This window comes from Myotis yumanensis, unplaced genomic scaffold (assembly GCF_028538775.1).
Source record: "Myotis yumanensis isolate MYYU_CA2020_CCGP unplaced genomic scaffold, mMyoYum1.0.hap1 SCAF_2, whole genome shotgun sequence".
Lineage (NCBI taxonomy): Eukaryota > Metazoa > Chordata > Mammalia > Chiroptera > Vespertilionidae > Myotis > Myotis yumanensis.
In genome coordinates, this window is record NW_027223753.1 from 129,594,401 (window position 1) to 129,612,309 (window position 17,909).

Consider the following 17,909-nt stretch of genomic DNA (forward strand, 5'->3'; position numbering starts at 1 on the left):
TTCATGGTATATAGGAGACTTTGAATAAATGTCAGCTCCTATCTCTGTATCTATATAGTACTTTTAGTTTTCTCGAAACAGCTGATATTTATCATTTTATTTTATTTTTACCTGACAAATATGGAAACTGAAGAAATATGAGACTGAATAATATCAACAAATTACCAGAGAAACTGGTCTGAGGAACCAGGTTTTCTTTCTTCACATCTGCTATCTTTTCCTCTACAAACCTGTCAAAGTCCTGCAAGAAGAGACTTTCGTTGTTTTTTTTTTTTGGGTCCTCCCTTCTTTTTGGCTCCAGGCAGGAAGGCATATGTTTATTTTCATAAATGAATGAGCCTCTTGATGTTACAGAACCTGACACCACACACTTAAAATGATTATTCTGTGATCTTTAGGATCATCATGGCAGAAGGCCACTCTCAGCTAGACTTTTGCTCCCCTGCAATGACAAGCCCTAATGGAATCTGGCCTGCAGAGTGTCTGGGCTGTGTACGGGCTGGTGTCAGAGCAAGTGCAAGCAAGTTCCTCAGAGCTCAGCCTTTACTACATTGTGTAACTCAAACATTCCTCCAGGACACAACCCACCTTTTCCAGTGGATCTACTGCACTGATTTTCCTGGAGGCAGTGTGGAAGTAGTGGGGAGGGGGAAGGAGGGGAAGTATGTGCTTTTGGAGGATATTGTGGATGGGGGAGTGGATGGAGACAAAGGGGGTAGGGAATGACAAGCCAGGGTGGAAAAAATAAGCACCACTGCCACCAAAATATTCTGCTCAAGGATGAGAGAGTACACCCTACAGCTGTTAGCAGTGTTCAGCATATTTAGCGTATTTACATATACCAAGTATTTCCAAACAGCTTTGTGTTTGTTTTAAAATCCCACACAGAGATGTCTGGTAAAGCTGTTACTGTGGAAAGCTTATTTTCTTGGTGATGTTTGCAAAACTGTTTTAAAATTTTGTGTATGCATCATAAGTGGAGCAGAAGAATCAGTCATTACCCACATTATAGAGAAATCTGGATCAGTCCATCTACCACTCAGACAGCATTCAGAGCAAAACACCCTTGTTCTAAGAAAAGAAGGTACCTTCTTGGTAAAATTCATTTTGTTAATTTAATTTTTCCCATCCACATTTATCCCTTCTATGACCTCTTCCACCTCCATCCACCTCCTCACCCCTGCAATCATCATACTATTGTCCATGTCCATGAATTCTCACTCTTTTTTTTCTTTTTGTTCCATCCCTCCATTCCCCCCACAACTCTCACCCCCACCCTCAACCCCCAGAGCTGTCTGCCTGCTCTCTATCTTTAGTCTACAGCCATACCACCCTGAACGCGACTGACCTTGTCTATCTTTAAATTGTTATTTTTGGTTCAATATAAAATAAAACATAGATAATCATACAGTGATCCTTGGTTAGTCCTGAAGCCACCAAAGTATTGCTATTGACTCTCATCTTTAATTTATAACTTTTTTTGTTTGTTTGTTTTTTGGTAAAAAAAAAAAAAAATAGTAACACTGGATAGCTTTTTCATACAGCCATTTTCTTTTGGAATTGTAAAACACCATAAAACCACATATAGTCCATTTGTAAAAGATTAGGAAACTTCCAGCAGAAGGAATGGGGTTGTTTAAAGCTATATTTTCCTTTTAGCAAGATCCACAAGAAAAGGATAGAGTGTCATGCTTAAAGGGGAACAGATTTTGTATTTTTTGGCAAGATATTAAATCCTCTGTTGCTATATTTGGCTCCCTGCAAACAGTCTCTTGTGCAAGTGCAACGAAAAGATCAATGCTGGTGTTCATTCAGCCACAGCCAAAGCTGGTATGGGAAGTAAAGCAGTTGTGCTTGAGTGTTGTTTTTAAGAGAGTCTAGCTCACTTATTGATTAACAGCATTTTAGAGTAAAGGTACCTACTTTACACATTAAATTGATCAAAACATGTTGGCTTTCCATAGCAGTTTTTCCACTGCTTAACTGATAACAGATGCAATGATTCAATCTAGACAGAAATACAAAAGCTTTACCACGTTAATGTGGTCATATATATAGATATTTAGTCAAATGTGTATAAGCAAGTCAAATGAGATGCTTGGAGACTTAGAACATCACAGAATGGGCATATGTTCCCAAAAAAGGAAGCAAAACAATTAAATGGTAGTGATTGTCCCCAAAGAAAACACACTTCAGCTAGGAAGAATCTGCACCAGATGTCCTGTCCCCACCCCCGTGAGTGCCTGTCTGAAATAAATACCACATAACCCTTTGGATCCCAAGGTACTGTAATAACCACGTGAGACGTTTAAGAGAGCAACAGGAATTTCCTTCATATGCAATTATTTAATTGAAGATGAATCTTGCACAAATGACCTTTGAAAACATGGAACAAGCCTTGCTAGTTTCAGTGATACAGTAAATTCCCTCACACTACAAAGCTGATGAAAAAAAATTATTGAAATCTGTAAACATGTTGCCTAACATTTAAGGACTTTGCCGGTGGAATTAAATCAAGGACTCGGAAATGGGAGATTATCCAGGATTATCCAGGTAAAGCCAATGTAATTACAAAAGTCCGTAAGTGTGTAAGAGGGAGGCAAAAGAGGGTCAGAGCGATGCCATATTAGAAAGACTTGACCAGAAATTGCTGGCTTTGGAGATGGAGGAAGGGGGCCATTAGCCAAGGACTGGAGATCCTGAAAACAGCACTGAAACAGATTCTGCCTTGGAGTATCCAGGAATGCAGCTGACACTTTGATTTTAGCCCACTGAGGCCAGGGCCAAATGTCTGACCTACAGAGCCGTAAGATAATACATTTGTGCTGTTTGAAGCCATTGAATTTGTGGTAATTTTTACAGCATCCATAGAAAACTTATGACACTAGTCTGGTCTAAAGATATGCAGACTGTTAAAAAGCCTGTGCCAAGTTATTTCACCTGTAATGCTGGAGGCACTACTGATTTCAATACTGATTTTCAGACTTGGCACTATCACGTTACAGATTCAGTTAATAAGGAAATAGAAGTCCCAGGTAGGGAAATTCTAGCTTCCTTTAAAAATATCAGGTCTTGGACTTCCTTCTTGGTGCATTTCAAAGAATTGTTGGGAAAGTTTGGTTTCTTTTTCCATACTGCTCATCTGTATCAACAAATGCAAAAAAATAAAATAAAATAAATGTCTCTCTCCCAAAGAGTCTATCTATAACTTTAGAAATATTGTATTAAAAGATTCATAAGCTTCCCTCAGTTATGTAATACAGCCCATTTCACTTGCTCGTCCATTATTAACAATTGTTTTATAACCTATTTCTCCCTGTAACATACATTTCTTGGCTCTAAAAATTAACTAAATCTCATTTAAAAAACCCCTATGATGTTTTAATTTCCAAAGATATTTACAAGTTGCTTAAATAAAAAGAAAACAGAGAGCTTTAGTTAAGAGTCAAGAAATACAAATTAAACCAAAATGCTACATTAAATATAAACATTAAGTTCACATTAAATTATTTATTGAACAAATTGAAGTCATTTATTTTTATTACAAAGTCCTCCATTATCTTATATCATCAACACATAGTTATGAGACCTGCATTTGAAAAGTGAATAGAAATATGAAAATGCCTCTTTCCCCAACCCCAAGAAAAACAGGGGGGAAATATGATTTTATAATTAGTTTTAAAGCCAAAAATTTTATGAATTACATCTATTTTTGTAAATTAAGAATGACAATATAGCTAAGATTCATTTATCTTTCTGGAAATGTAAAATTAAGATGGCAAAAATTTGCTCATAAAACTAACAAATCTGGAATTTGACTGTATTTCAAGATTGTGAGATATTTCTAGCATTAATTTTCAGTTTACCTAACCAAGTAACAAATATAAGTTTAACACACTATGTATTTTTTTACAAAAGTACATCTTAGATTTATATGATGAAAACAAAATTAAATCTGTGTTTTCCTTTCAATATATGCACTTTAAAATGATACAAATAATTCACATGAAAATCCTTCCCTATGTTGTTAATCCGTTAAAATATATGGAATAGTATTTTAAAATCAAATATAATATCCAAGATTGTAAATAGCCTAAGAAATTAAATCAAGTATGTAAATAATCATTAATTTTTGCCCTTGCCACAGCATAGGAAAAAATGCACATCTCTATTAGTATAAAGAGATATCATTTTAAAAGTTCACATCTTATGCATATACCAAAAATGCTAAATAAAGAATCTTGTATAGTAAAAGAATTATTCTTAAATCAAAATTTAGTAGTCCAGAAACAGTTTGAAAGAAAGCTAATTGATGGTGACCTGCACTTTTCTAGAAAGTGTCATTGTTTACTTATACAATGAAATTGGCAAATTACACTTACTATTTCTTGGAATTTTAAAAGGGTGATAGATAAATTTATTGGACTAAATTCATTTGCAATTTCAAGATAAATAGTTTGATCAATTATTTGAAACTATAAGAATATTTTCACACCAACAAAAAAAAGCACAATGGACAATAAAAGAAATAAGGAAAGTATGATAGTTTAATAATAATGACTATTTCTATACTTTGGAAAAGTGTATACGTAATATTCCCAGAGAGCACTAAAAGAAAGAAAAACCTACAGAAAAATTCTGAAAGTCTGTTCTGTGACCAAGTTCCTAAGGTAATTAACATTTTGAGGCTATTTAGACTCAGGTCTCCTTGCAGGCCCCACCCGTACCCCAATCTCCAGAGTCATCCACCTTTGTGTAGTTTACAGATTCACTTACAATATACATCACTGATCAAAAACTTTAACCTAATTTTTCTAAAACAACTTCAATAATTGTTTTAATGCTTTAATACTAAAGTGTTCTTGGGCCAAGATTTTAGGAACTACATTTTAATTTCTCTCTCAAACAAGGCTTACATTTTCTCACAGATGTGTCTTTTATCCTGGATGAAAGAATAAAACAAAACAAAACTGCATCCTTAGGTCCTGCATATTAAAATTGGCAGGCTGGTTACAGTCTTGGTCTCAAAGTTTCTGCTTTCTGCTGTCCTTCTGTCTGTTGTGAAGGTGATCAATCACAGGAATTCTAACTGCCATCAATACTCCTTTGTAACTGCAATGGTTCAACTGAACTCTTTCCATCTTCAATAACCGACACAGTGTCAACATCTGCTTCCAATAAAGTTGTTTCTTTTTTTCTCAAGCAGAGTAAATCTGCTGACTGAGATCTTAAAGGGTTCTGTTTTTTTCTTTTTTTCTCCCTTTCACATGCAGACAATTTTTTTCCACCGTATTTTGCAGTTTTTCCTCCATAGCAAGTAGAAAAAAAATGAATAACTTCAAAAAAGATGTTTTTATTCTAGGTGCTAAGGAAGCCCCAAATATAACTGAAAAACAATAACTTTGGTGATTTAATAAACCTGTTGCCTTAATTTTGGAGAAAATAATACACAGGGTCCTAGATGAATCCAATGTTGAAATAAGTAAGAAAACTCAGAGTTGAACCTAGATACCACTAAGAGGTTATTTTCCTTCATAAATGGTACACTCAAATATTAGAGATAATTAAGAATTTTACATTTTATCTTCAACACCTAGAAGGCAAAGATTCTCTTGCATTAATTTGTTATGGAAAAGCACAGTGATATATCTACTGCTGCAGAAATGGGTATGGGAAGTAAAGAGAGAGGACATTTGGGAGCTCAGTTTTATGACCTACTTTCTCAACTGATAGACATGAGTGAGCTGTTATTTACTGAAGATCTACTATGAGCTGATGATGGATTTTATATACATATATATGATTTTCAACCTTCACAGCCTGCCAGTAGGTATTATTATCCCACTTTACTCATGAGATAAATAAACCCCCAAATCACATATATCTAATTGTGGTTAAGCCAGAATTCAGAGAATGACCCAATGCCCAACACAATGCACTTTTCCATTAATTCATTCTACTTCTCAATTCATATCCCCATCAGAACGCTAACATAAATTCTTTCCTTTTCTACAGTTAATGCCACTGCCCCATTGACTTAATTCAGCAAATATTATCTAACAAAGGGACACTCAGTAAGAAATAGGATGCAGTTTCTTGAAATATAGTTTCTGATTGCCCCTTTAAATTACAAATGTAACATTAAACCAGACAGTAAATGTAAAAGTGAGATAGATTCTGTCATGTATTCTATAGGTCTCACTTAGAGTAAGAATGGGCAAATTCTATGTGTATAATGAATGAGTTCCTCAATGGCACATTTAATCCAATGCCTGGGATGTGTTGTTTTTAAAGTTTCTTATAAAGTTAAAGAAATTAATTCCTCAATCATTTGTCATCCACTAGTTCTCATTTGCAAAATTCAAAACAATCCTGGCCACTTTTCCTTAAAATAATATTGTAATTTTAAGAGGAATGAGAAAGAAGAAAAAATAGAGGAGTGGATGGTTAACCTTCTTAAGAAGAAACACTGATTTTTTAAAAGTTTAGCACTCTTTTCAAATAAACAATGAGGGACCGATAACCTGTTAGGATCGACTTGTCACTATTATGTTGTTCCTTAGCTCATGATAGTTTAGGTGGAAGAATAAACTAGATGTCAACTAAATCAGATCATTTTCTAGGGGCTAGTTCACAGATTTTTAGAAAGCTTAAGTAATGATAATGTGATCATAGTAAAGGGTGCCAGACAATTGTAGACATGCACTCAATCTTTTTTCACTTAGATTGGATCCACTCCTTGCATATGCAAAAATCTAATCCTTGCTGTGCCAACACCACCTAGGCCCCTTCTCACTTACAAATCTTTCCCGTGTACAGCAGAATTTAGGTCCCCAACTTTTCTTAGGCCCCCAGAGCCAAGGAATATTTTATCCTATGGTTGCCAGGAGTGACACAGAACACAGTCTCAAGTTAGAGTGAAGCTATCTAATTGCTCTCTCTCCTTCAATTCAATTCAGTGGAGAATAAGGAAAAGAGCAGAAAGTTAATACTTTTCTTCTCTGAACTGGGAAAATCCAATTGAATGATTTAGATGAGTTGGTATACCATACCATTCTCAGAGACACTGAAAAGGAAGTTAATAGGTTCCAAGGGAAGAAGAGAAAAATAAATAATCCCCAGTGAGTCTTCCCATGGGAATACCAAATATTTGTCTTTGAAAACTCAGGAGGACACAAATGAAACCAATTTTATAGATACATTCAACTCTGTGCTCCACAGATTTTGGCAAAATTACTAACAACTGTAATATATCAAATTGTAAATCAAAATGTAGATCATTTAACTAAGCCAGGCCCTAAAAATCTAAGTTCATGTCATTAGTAAGTGGAAGATACCTTAAGTTTGGACCTCACATTAGGTACCAATGCATATTGTGCTAAGGAGAGTCTGGCTAAGAAAAAGCAATGGATGGAGTGATAAGAATACCACAAGACAGTGTATACCTCATGAGATGCTCCAGGAAAGAAAACTAGTACATGAAACACAGCTAAGGGACATATTTGAAAATTATCTGTGAGAACTCTGCCTAGCTAAGCAGAGGTTTTGTTGTTCTTATATCTAAAATGTTCACATACATAATATACACACTTTAAGATGAAAAGTGGTCTTTCACTAAATATTGTATTTCACATGGGTGAAGACAGGGATGGAAAAAATTTGAGATTTTTTTTTTTTACCAAACAAAAAACTTCTCTACAACATTAACTTTTTAACATGACCCATCTCTGAAAAGACCTGGAAAAAAGAATGGACTTTGCATGAAAAGTCCTTAAACTATCATTAACTGCTACTTTCATAAACTTTTTCTAGAAGGGTCTTGATAATTCCAACTTACCCTTATTTACATTCTGATGGCCAATCAATTTGAATTGGGGTTTTCAAAAATAAATTTTAAATAACAAATTATCAAATTGTAAACCCAATTTCAGTAAATGTGGTATAAATTCAAATTGAAATTTCATTTTGCTCTAAGTGTCTTTCTTATAAAGAATTAAATCACCTAAACCCAGATTTAAAAAAAAAAAAAACACTTGCAAAAGCCTATGTTTAAAATATTGCACATACACTACATTAGTTTTCAATTCACAATGATAGGTAACATGATCAGAAAGAGTCATTGAATTAAAGGCTTTGTAATATGTCTAGTAGTTTCCCAAATAGTATCCCTTCAAACTGTGTTTAGGAAAAGAACTCCACTTAATATATGACTTAAAAATTGCCATGAATTAAGAATGAGAAAATAAGTCACTGGCACTCCAAGGTAGCATGATTAAATGCACTTTTTCCCAGTAGTTGGATATAACCTCAGGTTCCATTTATCAAACTCAGATGGACTAGAAAGAGAATTACATATTCTATGCAAACTCTTCATCTGATTGCAGTTTATGTAAAACTTTTTAAATCAAGCTACAAGTACTAATTGGGAGAAATCAAAGTAATCAAATATTCTTTCTTTAGTGTGTTCATTAAAAAACTTCCTTTTCAAGCTATACATATTACTCAAAGCAAAGTAAGGTAGCATAGAATTCAATCTTCACTGAGATTTAATGTGATACAACACTACATCGGCTTGGCTACGGTGTTACTTTTGTAAAAAGGGATAAACTATCAGACACTTGAGGTAACCTAGAAAGCACAGAGCATATCACAGACATCTTAAAAGACAAGCATTTTAAACATTTTTTTTTTTTTGCCAGTGCTTCTCTGAGTGCAAGTTCTTTAAACAGAACTTAACAATTTTTACAATATTAAAAAAAATACATCCCTCAAAAATAGCCCATCAATGCTAAATCAAACTTTCTGTATTTCTACAAAAATAGATGCACATAGAGCTATAAAATTTTATTCCTGAAAGAATGAGCATATTCATTTGTGATTCATCTTTTCCTGACAAGGTGGTTGGTTAAAAAAAAAATCAAAATGAAACAAAAATTAAACCATGTATTGAGATAAAAAAAAACAACAAATAAAATAAAATAAAATAAAAAGAGTTGCACAGTTGGCAAAGGCTCAGATGAGGGGAAAAATAAACAAAAATGCTTTTCTTCAATGTCTAGGACCCACTCTGCTTTCTCAAGAAAAGGCTCCAATGCAAAGTCAGCTGGTTGACACTCCTCTTCTCCTTCCATGTCTATTGCGTCCAATCGCAGAATGGAAAATCCTGGCAGCATCTATTCCCAGTGGGCCCGAGGATTCATGCTCCAATCTGACTTATTAATACTGTGCGTTTCAGTACCATGGTGATTCCTTGCTCTTGTCTTGGTGCTGTAGACCTAGAAAAAGTGACAATGAGAGCAATGAAAAGCATTAATATATGGCACACTAAAAGAATAGGCATAATCTACAATGCATGAGATACAGAAACCAAAAAGACAATCTTGGCTGTGAGGTCAGAACACCTGATCTCTAAGGAAATTCAGTGCTTGAGCTCATAGTTTTAAAAATATTAACCAACAGGTGACAAAAACTCTTGACCAGACAGTAGTGCTATTTGGACAGTACAAATTCTTCAGTGTGTTTTTTATTTCCTAATAAAACATTTATTTCCTAATAAAATGAGTGAATAAAACAATAAAATAAACCATATTATTTCTAATTTCAAAGGGAGCTGATATTGGGGGGGAAATGATGTAACAAATCTTTGGGATATTTAGACAGCACTTCAGTTAATACTGTAATACCTTAGAGTAACAAAAATCATACTTTTTGGACTAAAATAGTAAATAAATTCTAGTGTTATTTTGAAATGTATTCCACTGTGGGATTGCTATAAATTATGGTGAGCAATTAGGGTTAAAAACTGAATCTAGTATTGTCAGCAAAATAGATATAGTCAGTTCCCAGCTAATAGCATGAACCTATATTCTATTTATAAATGTCCTTATTTTTAGCACATTTCCCTCCAGAAAGTAGTTAAGATGGCTTACAAAAATCCAAACTTCATAGAAAGAAAATAAAATTTGCAGGTAAATTTAAAAGAATTAGTGACAAAAGGAAAATATGTGAACATGTATGAATTCCAACTCATAGCAAAAGTTTATCAAACAGTAAGTGAAACAAAAATGTAACTCTGATTTAGTACTCATAGAGTCAATTGACTAATTTCTGATATGGCAATTAGTATAACTCCTTCAGTTTCCATTATTTTTGTCCTGGGGCATAAATATTTGGAAGAGTAAAGATCCAGAATAATGGTTGCGCTGAATTTTTTTAAAACCAAATACCAAAACATGAAGTTAAGGCTATTACATAAGGGATAGAACGCAGCCTGATTGCTGTTTTGTGGGTGCTGGGATCACAGGCTAGCTTCTTGATCCTAGGTCTAAAACTGCTGAAGTCTGGGCTGGATGTCAGCAATAGAACGGTTAAATGAACCAGTATGGCTTTCAACTGCAATTGTTACTAAACCAGATGCAGGGATTTCATTTCTTGTCCTTCCAACTTGTCAAAGAATTTTATAAAACAGTGGGTATCAGTACAAAATGGATACAGTTAGCTAGTCATTGATGGGAGACATTAAGACAGTCTCAAAACAAACTACATGAAGGAAGAGAAAAAATGGAAACAAGCAACTCACAGAACCACAAGTCACTATCTGAGTTCTGTAGCATTTGTGTATTGGGGAAAAACAACACTTCCTGAAGAAAGTTTAGTCCCATCTTATTTTTTCTCATGTGTATATAGATTATGTTTAGATACAGAGTCTACAGCCCCCTTCACCTCCCCCCATTTCAAAGGAAGAATAGGAGGATCAAGAGGAGAATGAGGGGAGAAAGGAGATAAAAGGATTTGGGGTATACCAATTCACTCTGTTTGCTTTACTCATTTTCAAATGATTGTGTGGTTAGAATAATTTACAACATACCATAGTCTCTGTTGGGTGACTCTTATAATCTAAACCACCTTAACTGACAATCTGCTGACTGCATAAATATTTTTTTCATTATTAAAACGTCTCATCTTCTGTATGACTCAGTATTTCCACACTTGAAGACTCCATCAATCTATAGAATGTCAGCACCGCAAGTCATGAATAGTGTTGGAATCATCAAGTGGTTTGAGTGTCTTTTTTCCCCTTTAAATAAAGGCAATCCCTCGTTTGCTTTGCAAAGACATACGACTCCTTCAAAATCATGTTAGCCTTTTTCTGTGGACAAGAATTGAATTACTTAACATAGCCCTACATTTTCCAACCAGAATAACAGAAGGCATTCTCTCATTATAACTTCATCTCTTCAATTTTTTTGTTGTTGTCAAGTCTTTGCATTATCTTGAAAAAAAATCAATTCAATTCATCTATGACCTGAAATGCATTAAATATCTAGTGTGGTGAAGGCACATAAATCAAACCTTTCCTTTAATGGCCAGATAGTCATACCTGTAAATTTCAAAACTGGCATAAGCAAAGCACAAGAAATGAGCCACAAGCACCAGAGCCTACTACTAATCAGTTGCAACAGAGAAGTGTGGCTATAATTTTTCTTGTTATACAGTTGATGAGGGTAGATCAGGACATTAAAAAGCCATTCAGTACACTTAGTTTTCCCAATAAGGGTTAAAGAGGACAAAATCATTAATCCGCATGAACTTTATGTGGTCTCCATATATCATTAGCTTATCATCCTTATGTTATCTACATATATTTAGGATTTCCCTTAATTGTTTACCAGAACACAAAACCCACTGCTATGATTTTGTTCCTATTCAGGCTTTTTTTTTTTTTTTTTTTTTTTTGCCTTCTCACTTCCCTAACTGAAACCCATATAAAATATAAAATAAGTTTATAACATATCCTAAAATCTCCCCACTGGCTATCTGAAATCACCCATATTCATCTTCTATACTTGTAATCCACAATTGCTTTATCATTTAGTCAATGAGATTGTCAGTAGAAAGGAAGATAAACAGCATAAAAATAATGTTAATGAGCATTTTCTTAGGGCTGAATATGCCAGGCACTGTGCTAAGTGCTTTACATGAAATATTTCATTTAATGCCTCCCACCATGCTATCATAGTATCTATTTTACAAATGAGAAAATTGGAACTAAGAAAAGTTATGCAACTATCAAGCAGTAGAGCTAGGATTGAAGACGAGATGGTCTGATGTCAGAGCCTGGCGTCTCCTGTATGGACTACGTAGGCTGTAGGCTGTGACAGTAGCTTATACTTCCTTAACTTCCCAAGTCAAAATTCTTTCATAAATTAATTCAAGGAATTGCTAATGCATTTTTATATAATTTTTTCAGTTTAGAAACACTTTAAGGGAACTGATATCAGGATTAACAAAATAGCAGTCTTAGTGATTTTTTTTAACTATACATCTGCAATGTTTTTCCTAAGATGTAGTAAATGATTAGTACTTGTTATACTTCGAATGAAGACTATGTACTTTAATAATGCAATAGGATATGTCATATTAACTGGAATGTTTTTTGATATTGATAACCACTTCCCCCCAAACTTCCTCAGTGTGAACATTGAAGACATGAGGTAGCCATTTGGCCTACGAGGTTGTCGTAAGAAATGGACCTGGAAACAAAAACATCACACCGTTGGCTTTGGAGTTGGGAGTATGGGACTCAGTTAGAAGAAAAACTGAAAAGAAAATGTCAACCCACAGACCCAGGTCCTCCCTCCATTTCTGTCACCATCACCACCTGACCACCAAAAGAAAAGGGAAAAACCAGACCTAGGAAGAGCGTGAAAAAAGTATGAACATAGAAAATAAATTTAAGATAATTAGCAATAGAAGAGAAGTCTTGATCAAGAAAGATCATAATATGATCTCCCTTTAAAATTTGAAAAATCTGTTGAATAAGGCACCACAACTCATTTTCTAGCTGAGATTTAGGGGGAGGCAATAGCTTCACAGATTCAACTTTTGCAAAAGACTCTAGGGATAAGGAAGTAGAAATAGCAAGCATAAAAAGCCTGGAGAATTCCCCCTCCTTAGATCCTAAATTGTTCCTGGGCTCTCCAAGAAGGATACATTAGCTCAGGAAGTATTATGCAGAGTCTGCCGGTATGTTCCATAGCTACAATGTGGGCACCCCATGGCAGGAGAAATGACATGGGCCACACCACCTGAGCATCTGGGAGGATCATAAGAGGCTGAACTCAAGTGAAATAGTTCATTATCAGGGGAGCCTGGTACAGAGAATGCATGGAGAGGGAGAGCGCAGGGAGGGAATATGCTTGGAAACAATGGCCAGGATAGGATTGAAATGACAAGACCAAACATCTGATAGCAACCTCTTAATGGACAATTTTTGAAATGTGACTAACTTTAGGAGTAGAGAGACAACCCTAGGGAGAAAGTGAGGGAAGACTTTGAGAAGAGGTTTTATCTCTAAATGGGAAAATCTTTTATTTATTGATTAATGAGAGAGAGAGAGAGAGAGAGAGAGACATCGATTTGTTGTTCCACTTATTTACACATTCATTATTGATTCTTTATGTGCCCTGACCAGAATCAAACCCACAACTTTGGCATATTGGAATGATGCCGTAACCAACCAACTGAGTGCCAGACCAGCTCCGGTAAATTGTTTTAAACTAAACACAATGGAGATATCATTGGATTGAGCTAAGAATACTCACTCATACTTGGTGCAGTTAAATATTCTGCTATTGAGTAGAAATAAGTAATAAATTGGGTTACTGCAAAGGTGACACTCTGACGCACCTGAGATTTAGGCAATGTTTGCTAGTCACATCCATTAGAAAAGCACGTCTTACTTCCAAGGAAGCATAATCGCTTAACAACACTTAAATAAGTAGAATATGTTTTCAATTACTTTTATTGCTGGAGATAATAAAAGTAATGTGGTAAACATACACTAGCGGTACATGCTATTGATATAAAGAGAAGAAAAAGTGAAACATAAAACCTGGAAGTGTGGCTAGAATATTTTATGACCTAAAAGTAAATACTTAAATAAATAAATATAAACTTTTCATTTCATAGATAATTAGAGTATAGAAACCCTTTCAAATCAGAATGCTTACTATTAGATAAGTTGGTAGCTTATTTTTACATTAAAAAACACAAGAAGAATCTCTGCTTTAATAAGATATGCCATATTCATTATAAATATAAATATATACAACATTGTATTTGATGCTTTATCAAAATATCCAACCTTCACCACTGATCTCTAACACTGACACAATGAGAAATGATCACAAAGAAAGTGATGCTAGAGACAGTCATATTATTTTCTCCTACTTTATAAAATTATCACTGGTAATGATCATACAACCACATTTGTTTGTCTGAGTCCTGGGACAATCGGTTTAAATGCTGGTTAAGAATTTCCAAATAAGATCTATGTGGAGGTAGCACCTTAACTCTAATGTTCAAGAGCGGGGGCGGGGAGTTAAGAGACAGAGCGACCCAATTTGGGAGCTCTGATTTCATTTCAGGTGCATATCAAAATAGATCGTGTTTAACCACCATGGAGTCCCCCTTTATTCTTTTTTCTTTTTCTAATTTCAAAACATCATAGATTTATTGTTTGAAAATCAAGTTATGAAGTGTTTAGAAAGTAAAAGTTCTACATAATATCCCATCATCAAACAACTCGCTCAGTATATTTTGGATGTACTCACACCTCTATTTATACTGTGCTTACAACATGCTTATTTCACCAGCAATATTATCTTGGAAAGCCGTTCAATGTCAGAATATGTAGATAAACTCTGTGGAGGGGCTGTACAGTATCCATTGCATCCTATGTCATAAATTACACAATTCTCTATAGATCTACATCATTTAGATATATACACTTACAAATAGGTGAATATGTTACTTATGTGAATGCTTTAGTAGATAAGATATTTCTGAAAATGTGCTTGCTGAACCCAAGCACTGTGTACACTTACATTTGCATATTTCATTGTTGGTGTTAAATGTTTCAGGAAGTCTGTACAATCATAATTTATTTCCTATTTATTATTATTATTACAGATTAAAGTATCTGATTGTTTCATTTTGCAGTTTTTCCAGCATTAGTGAAGCTGAACATAATTTGATTATGGCATTTCTTTCTCTGTGTTTTATCTTTGGCCAATTTTCTATGCTTCTAAGAAAGTAATTTCCCCATAGATTTCTAAATATTTTTGTATATTAAGCATATTAACTTTTTTCTCATATATTAAAAATGTTTTTGCCAGTTTGATGAGTACTAAGTACCTCCACACTTAGTATTTAAATGTTGAACAACAGTTCTTTTAAAGTCATTTCAAATAAGATGTACTTTTAAAAAATTTACTTTTATTGTTGAAAGTATTATAGATGTCCCCTTTTATTCCTCATTGACCCCCTCCATCTCGCCCCCGTTACCCCCGAGGCCTTCACCATGCTTATGCATGTAAGTTCTTGGGTTACTCTCTCCCCGCACACCCCCTGAAAAGAGATTAAGTATATTATGACACTTGAATTACAATTACCTTCTTATCATTACATCTCTTATACACTAAAGCAATGGTAAAAGACTCCTAAATATGACAGTGTAGTCATTTATCAGCAGAGGGAGGTTTTTCTGTGTATGAAGATGTTTCCTCAAGGCACATTTAGAATTGATTTTAAATCTCCATGCAGTAGTGCTGTCAGAAGCAATGAGGTGAAAACTGTCTGAACTTGTCAAAATGTCTTTAAATTCAGATTTAAAGGAGTAGAAATGTAAAACCCACTGAGCCTGATGTTACCATTAGACCAACATTTACGATGTTTTTGTGAGGAGCACAGCACCTGCACACTGAGGCAAACACTGCAGGGACAAGCCGTTAGTGCCGACGTGTTCCCACTGCTCCTGTTTCCCAGACCCAGACAGCGAGCACCTCAGTCTGTCTGCCCTCTCAGAACCTTCTCCCTCCAGAATCACAAACCCTCCCAAGCACAGAATCTTCAGCCTTTGCCTTTAGCGACATCCAATTCCTCAGACACGTGCATGTTAAAATGCCCTGCTGGAAGAGAAACTGGCAAATACTTTCAGCATTGGGATATGGAGGTACAAATCTGAATCAGTCATTTAAAAACGAACCTTGCATACAATATAAAATAAAATATAAACCACAGAGTTACATAGTTTTTGATCATAGTGGAAATTTACCATGCTCAAAATTTTAATGTCAGTGTGAAAACCTCTTGGGTAAAAGCAGTTTGGGATCAGGAGGTGCAATATGGAATGCAGACACTGCTCACCAATCCAGTGACCTCAATTTCAAAAGCAGATACAAAGAAACTTTGAAGACAGAGACAAAGAATAAAGGGAAAAGAGAGTGGGGAGGAGTGAAATGGAACACCCTCTGTAATTTCTTCTACAGATTTTCTCCCAGAACTGGAGAGGAGCAAATCCAAAAAATGCTTGGATCACTTATTGTAACTGAAACCACAAGTTATAGTACTCTCAAGAGATTCTAACTATCCAGACATCTGTTGGAGAACAAATGCAGCCAAACATGCATCTTTAAAAAGGTTTCTAGGTTATGCAGTGACAGCTTTATGATCCAGAAAATAGATAATCCAACCAGAGGAAGAGCTAATCGGGATTCCTTGCTTATCCACAAAACCATAATTAGGGACACAACACTGACAGGGTAAACACTTTACCTGTGAGTACTAATGAGTTAAAGATATGAGATTTAAAAAAATTACTTTACAACTGCAGAAATACAAATCTGTTTTTATGACTATTTGGTTTAATTAATCAATCTCTCCATTAAATCAAAACATATTGGGAAAGATATATATATATATATAAATTCTACCTTGACATAAGTAATTTTTCACAAGCTTACTCTCTGACATTTTCCAGAAAAGTCTATCTAATCCAAAAAAACACACCAAAAAACATAAAGAGAGCTTCAATGATTATGAGGATGCTAAGCATAATCTGATACTGCTCAAACAAAGCAGCTATGAAAATACATATTATATATAATAACACACTGTGTTTGACAAAAATCATGAAGTTAAATCTCCAGTATGTCAGGCTGTATAATATATATTTAAAAAAACACAGCTTATTTTGCTTCTCATTGGTCTCTTGCAAGACTGTTTTTGGTCATCTTTTTGCCTAGGAATGCAGGACATGTTGGCCACAGACAACTGTTTGTGAAACCTTATATTGTTGATAAATAGAACAATAAGAGAAGAGTTGGACAGCCCGAAAGAGAATAAAGAGAATCTGTAAATTCCACAGGCCATATAGAATTTTTGTGTATAATCGTTGCAGCCTGTCTGAAAGCTAATGTAAAATTGTCTGGGGACAAGTTCTGAAAAAGATTTCTTCTTTTGAGCTGTTTCTTTTAGATGTACCCTTATATGTGATATGAGAAATATCAAAGTATTATTGAAAAGATACTTTGCTGATACAAAAGAAGCTGACCCCTGAAACAAGCCTTTTATCTTTGAGTGATTCTCTACTTGGAGTCGTGCTAGAATTACCCAGGAGTTTCTTCCAGCCTCTATAGGTCCCCTCTCAGGTGAGCAACATATGTTTCTCTTGGGAAGACATTACAGTTTAAAAAAATCCCAATCCCAACCACAGCTATTTGGTGACAACTCATCTAAGAACAATCTAAGGATGATGGCATTGTCTAATATTGCTTGCAATTTAGAAAACAAAAAGAAAACATTTCAGAGAGCTACACATAAAAACTTGTTTACAAAATTAATACACAAATAGAAAATGAATCTGTTTTTAGTTCACAGTCTTTACAAATTAGCAAATATTAATAGAGTGTGGGTAGTTTAATTATATGCACAGTGGGTAGTTTAATCAATAAGTGATCCAAGTCCTTATTCTGCACATAAAATTTCACTTGTATCTTCATGAGTGACAAGAATAAACATTTCAGCAACACATAAGCACAATGAGATAGGATGTATTTTCTCTTAGT

The 17,909-nt window shown here is 34.7% G+C and overlaps 1 protein-coding gene across 2 annotated transcripts in view; it reads right to left on the bottom strand.

Moving 5' to 3' along the window:
- Positions 1-2,326: 2,326 nt before the first annotated feature.
- Positions 2,327-17,909, bottom strand: part of VGLL3 (vestigial like family member 3) — a 52,201-nt gene continuing 36,618 nt past the window's right edge. For both annotated transcript variants that reach the window (XM_070406027.1, XM_070406026.1), the window contains exon 4: positions 2,327-9,275. In XM_070406027.1, coding sequence (XP_070262128.1) covers positions 9,232-9,275 — 44 coding nt within the window. In that variant the 3' untranslated portion in view covers positions 2,327-9,231. The remainder of the gene's footprint in view (positions 9,276-17,909) is intronic.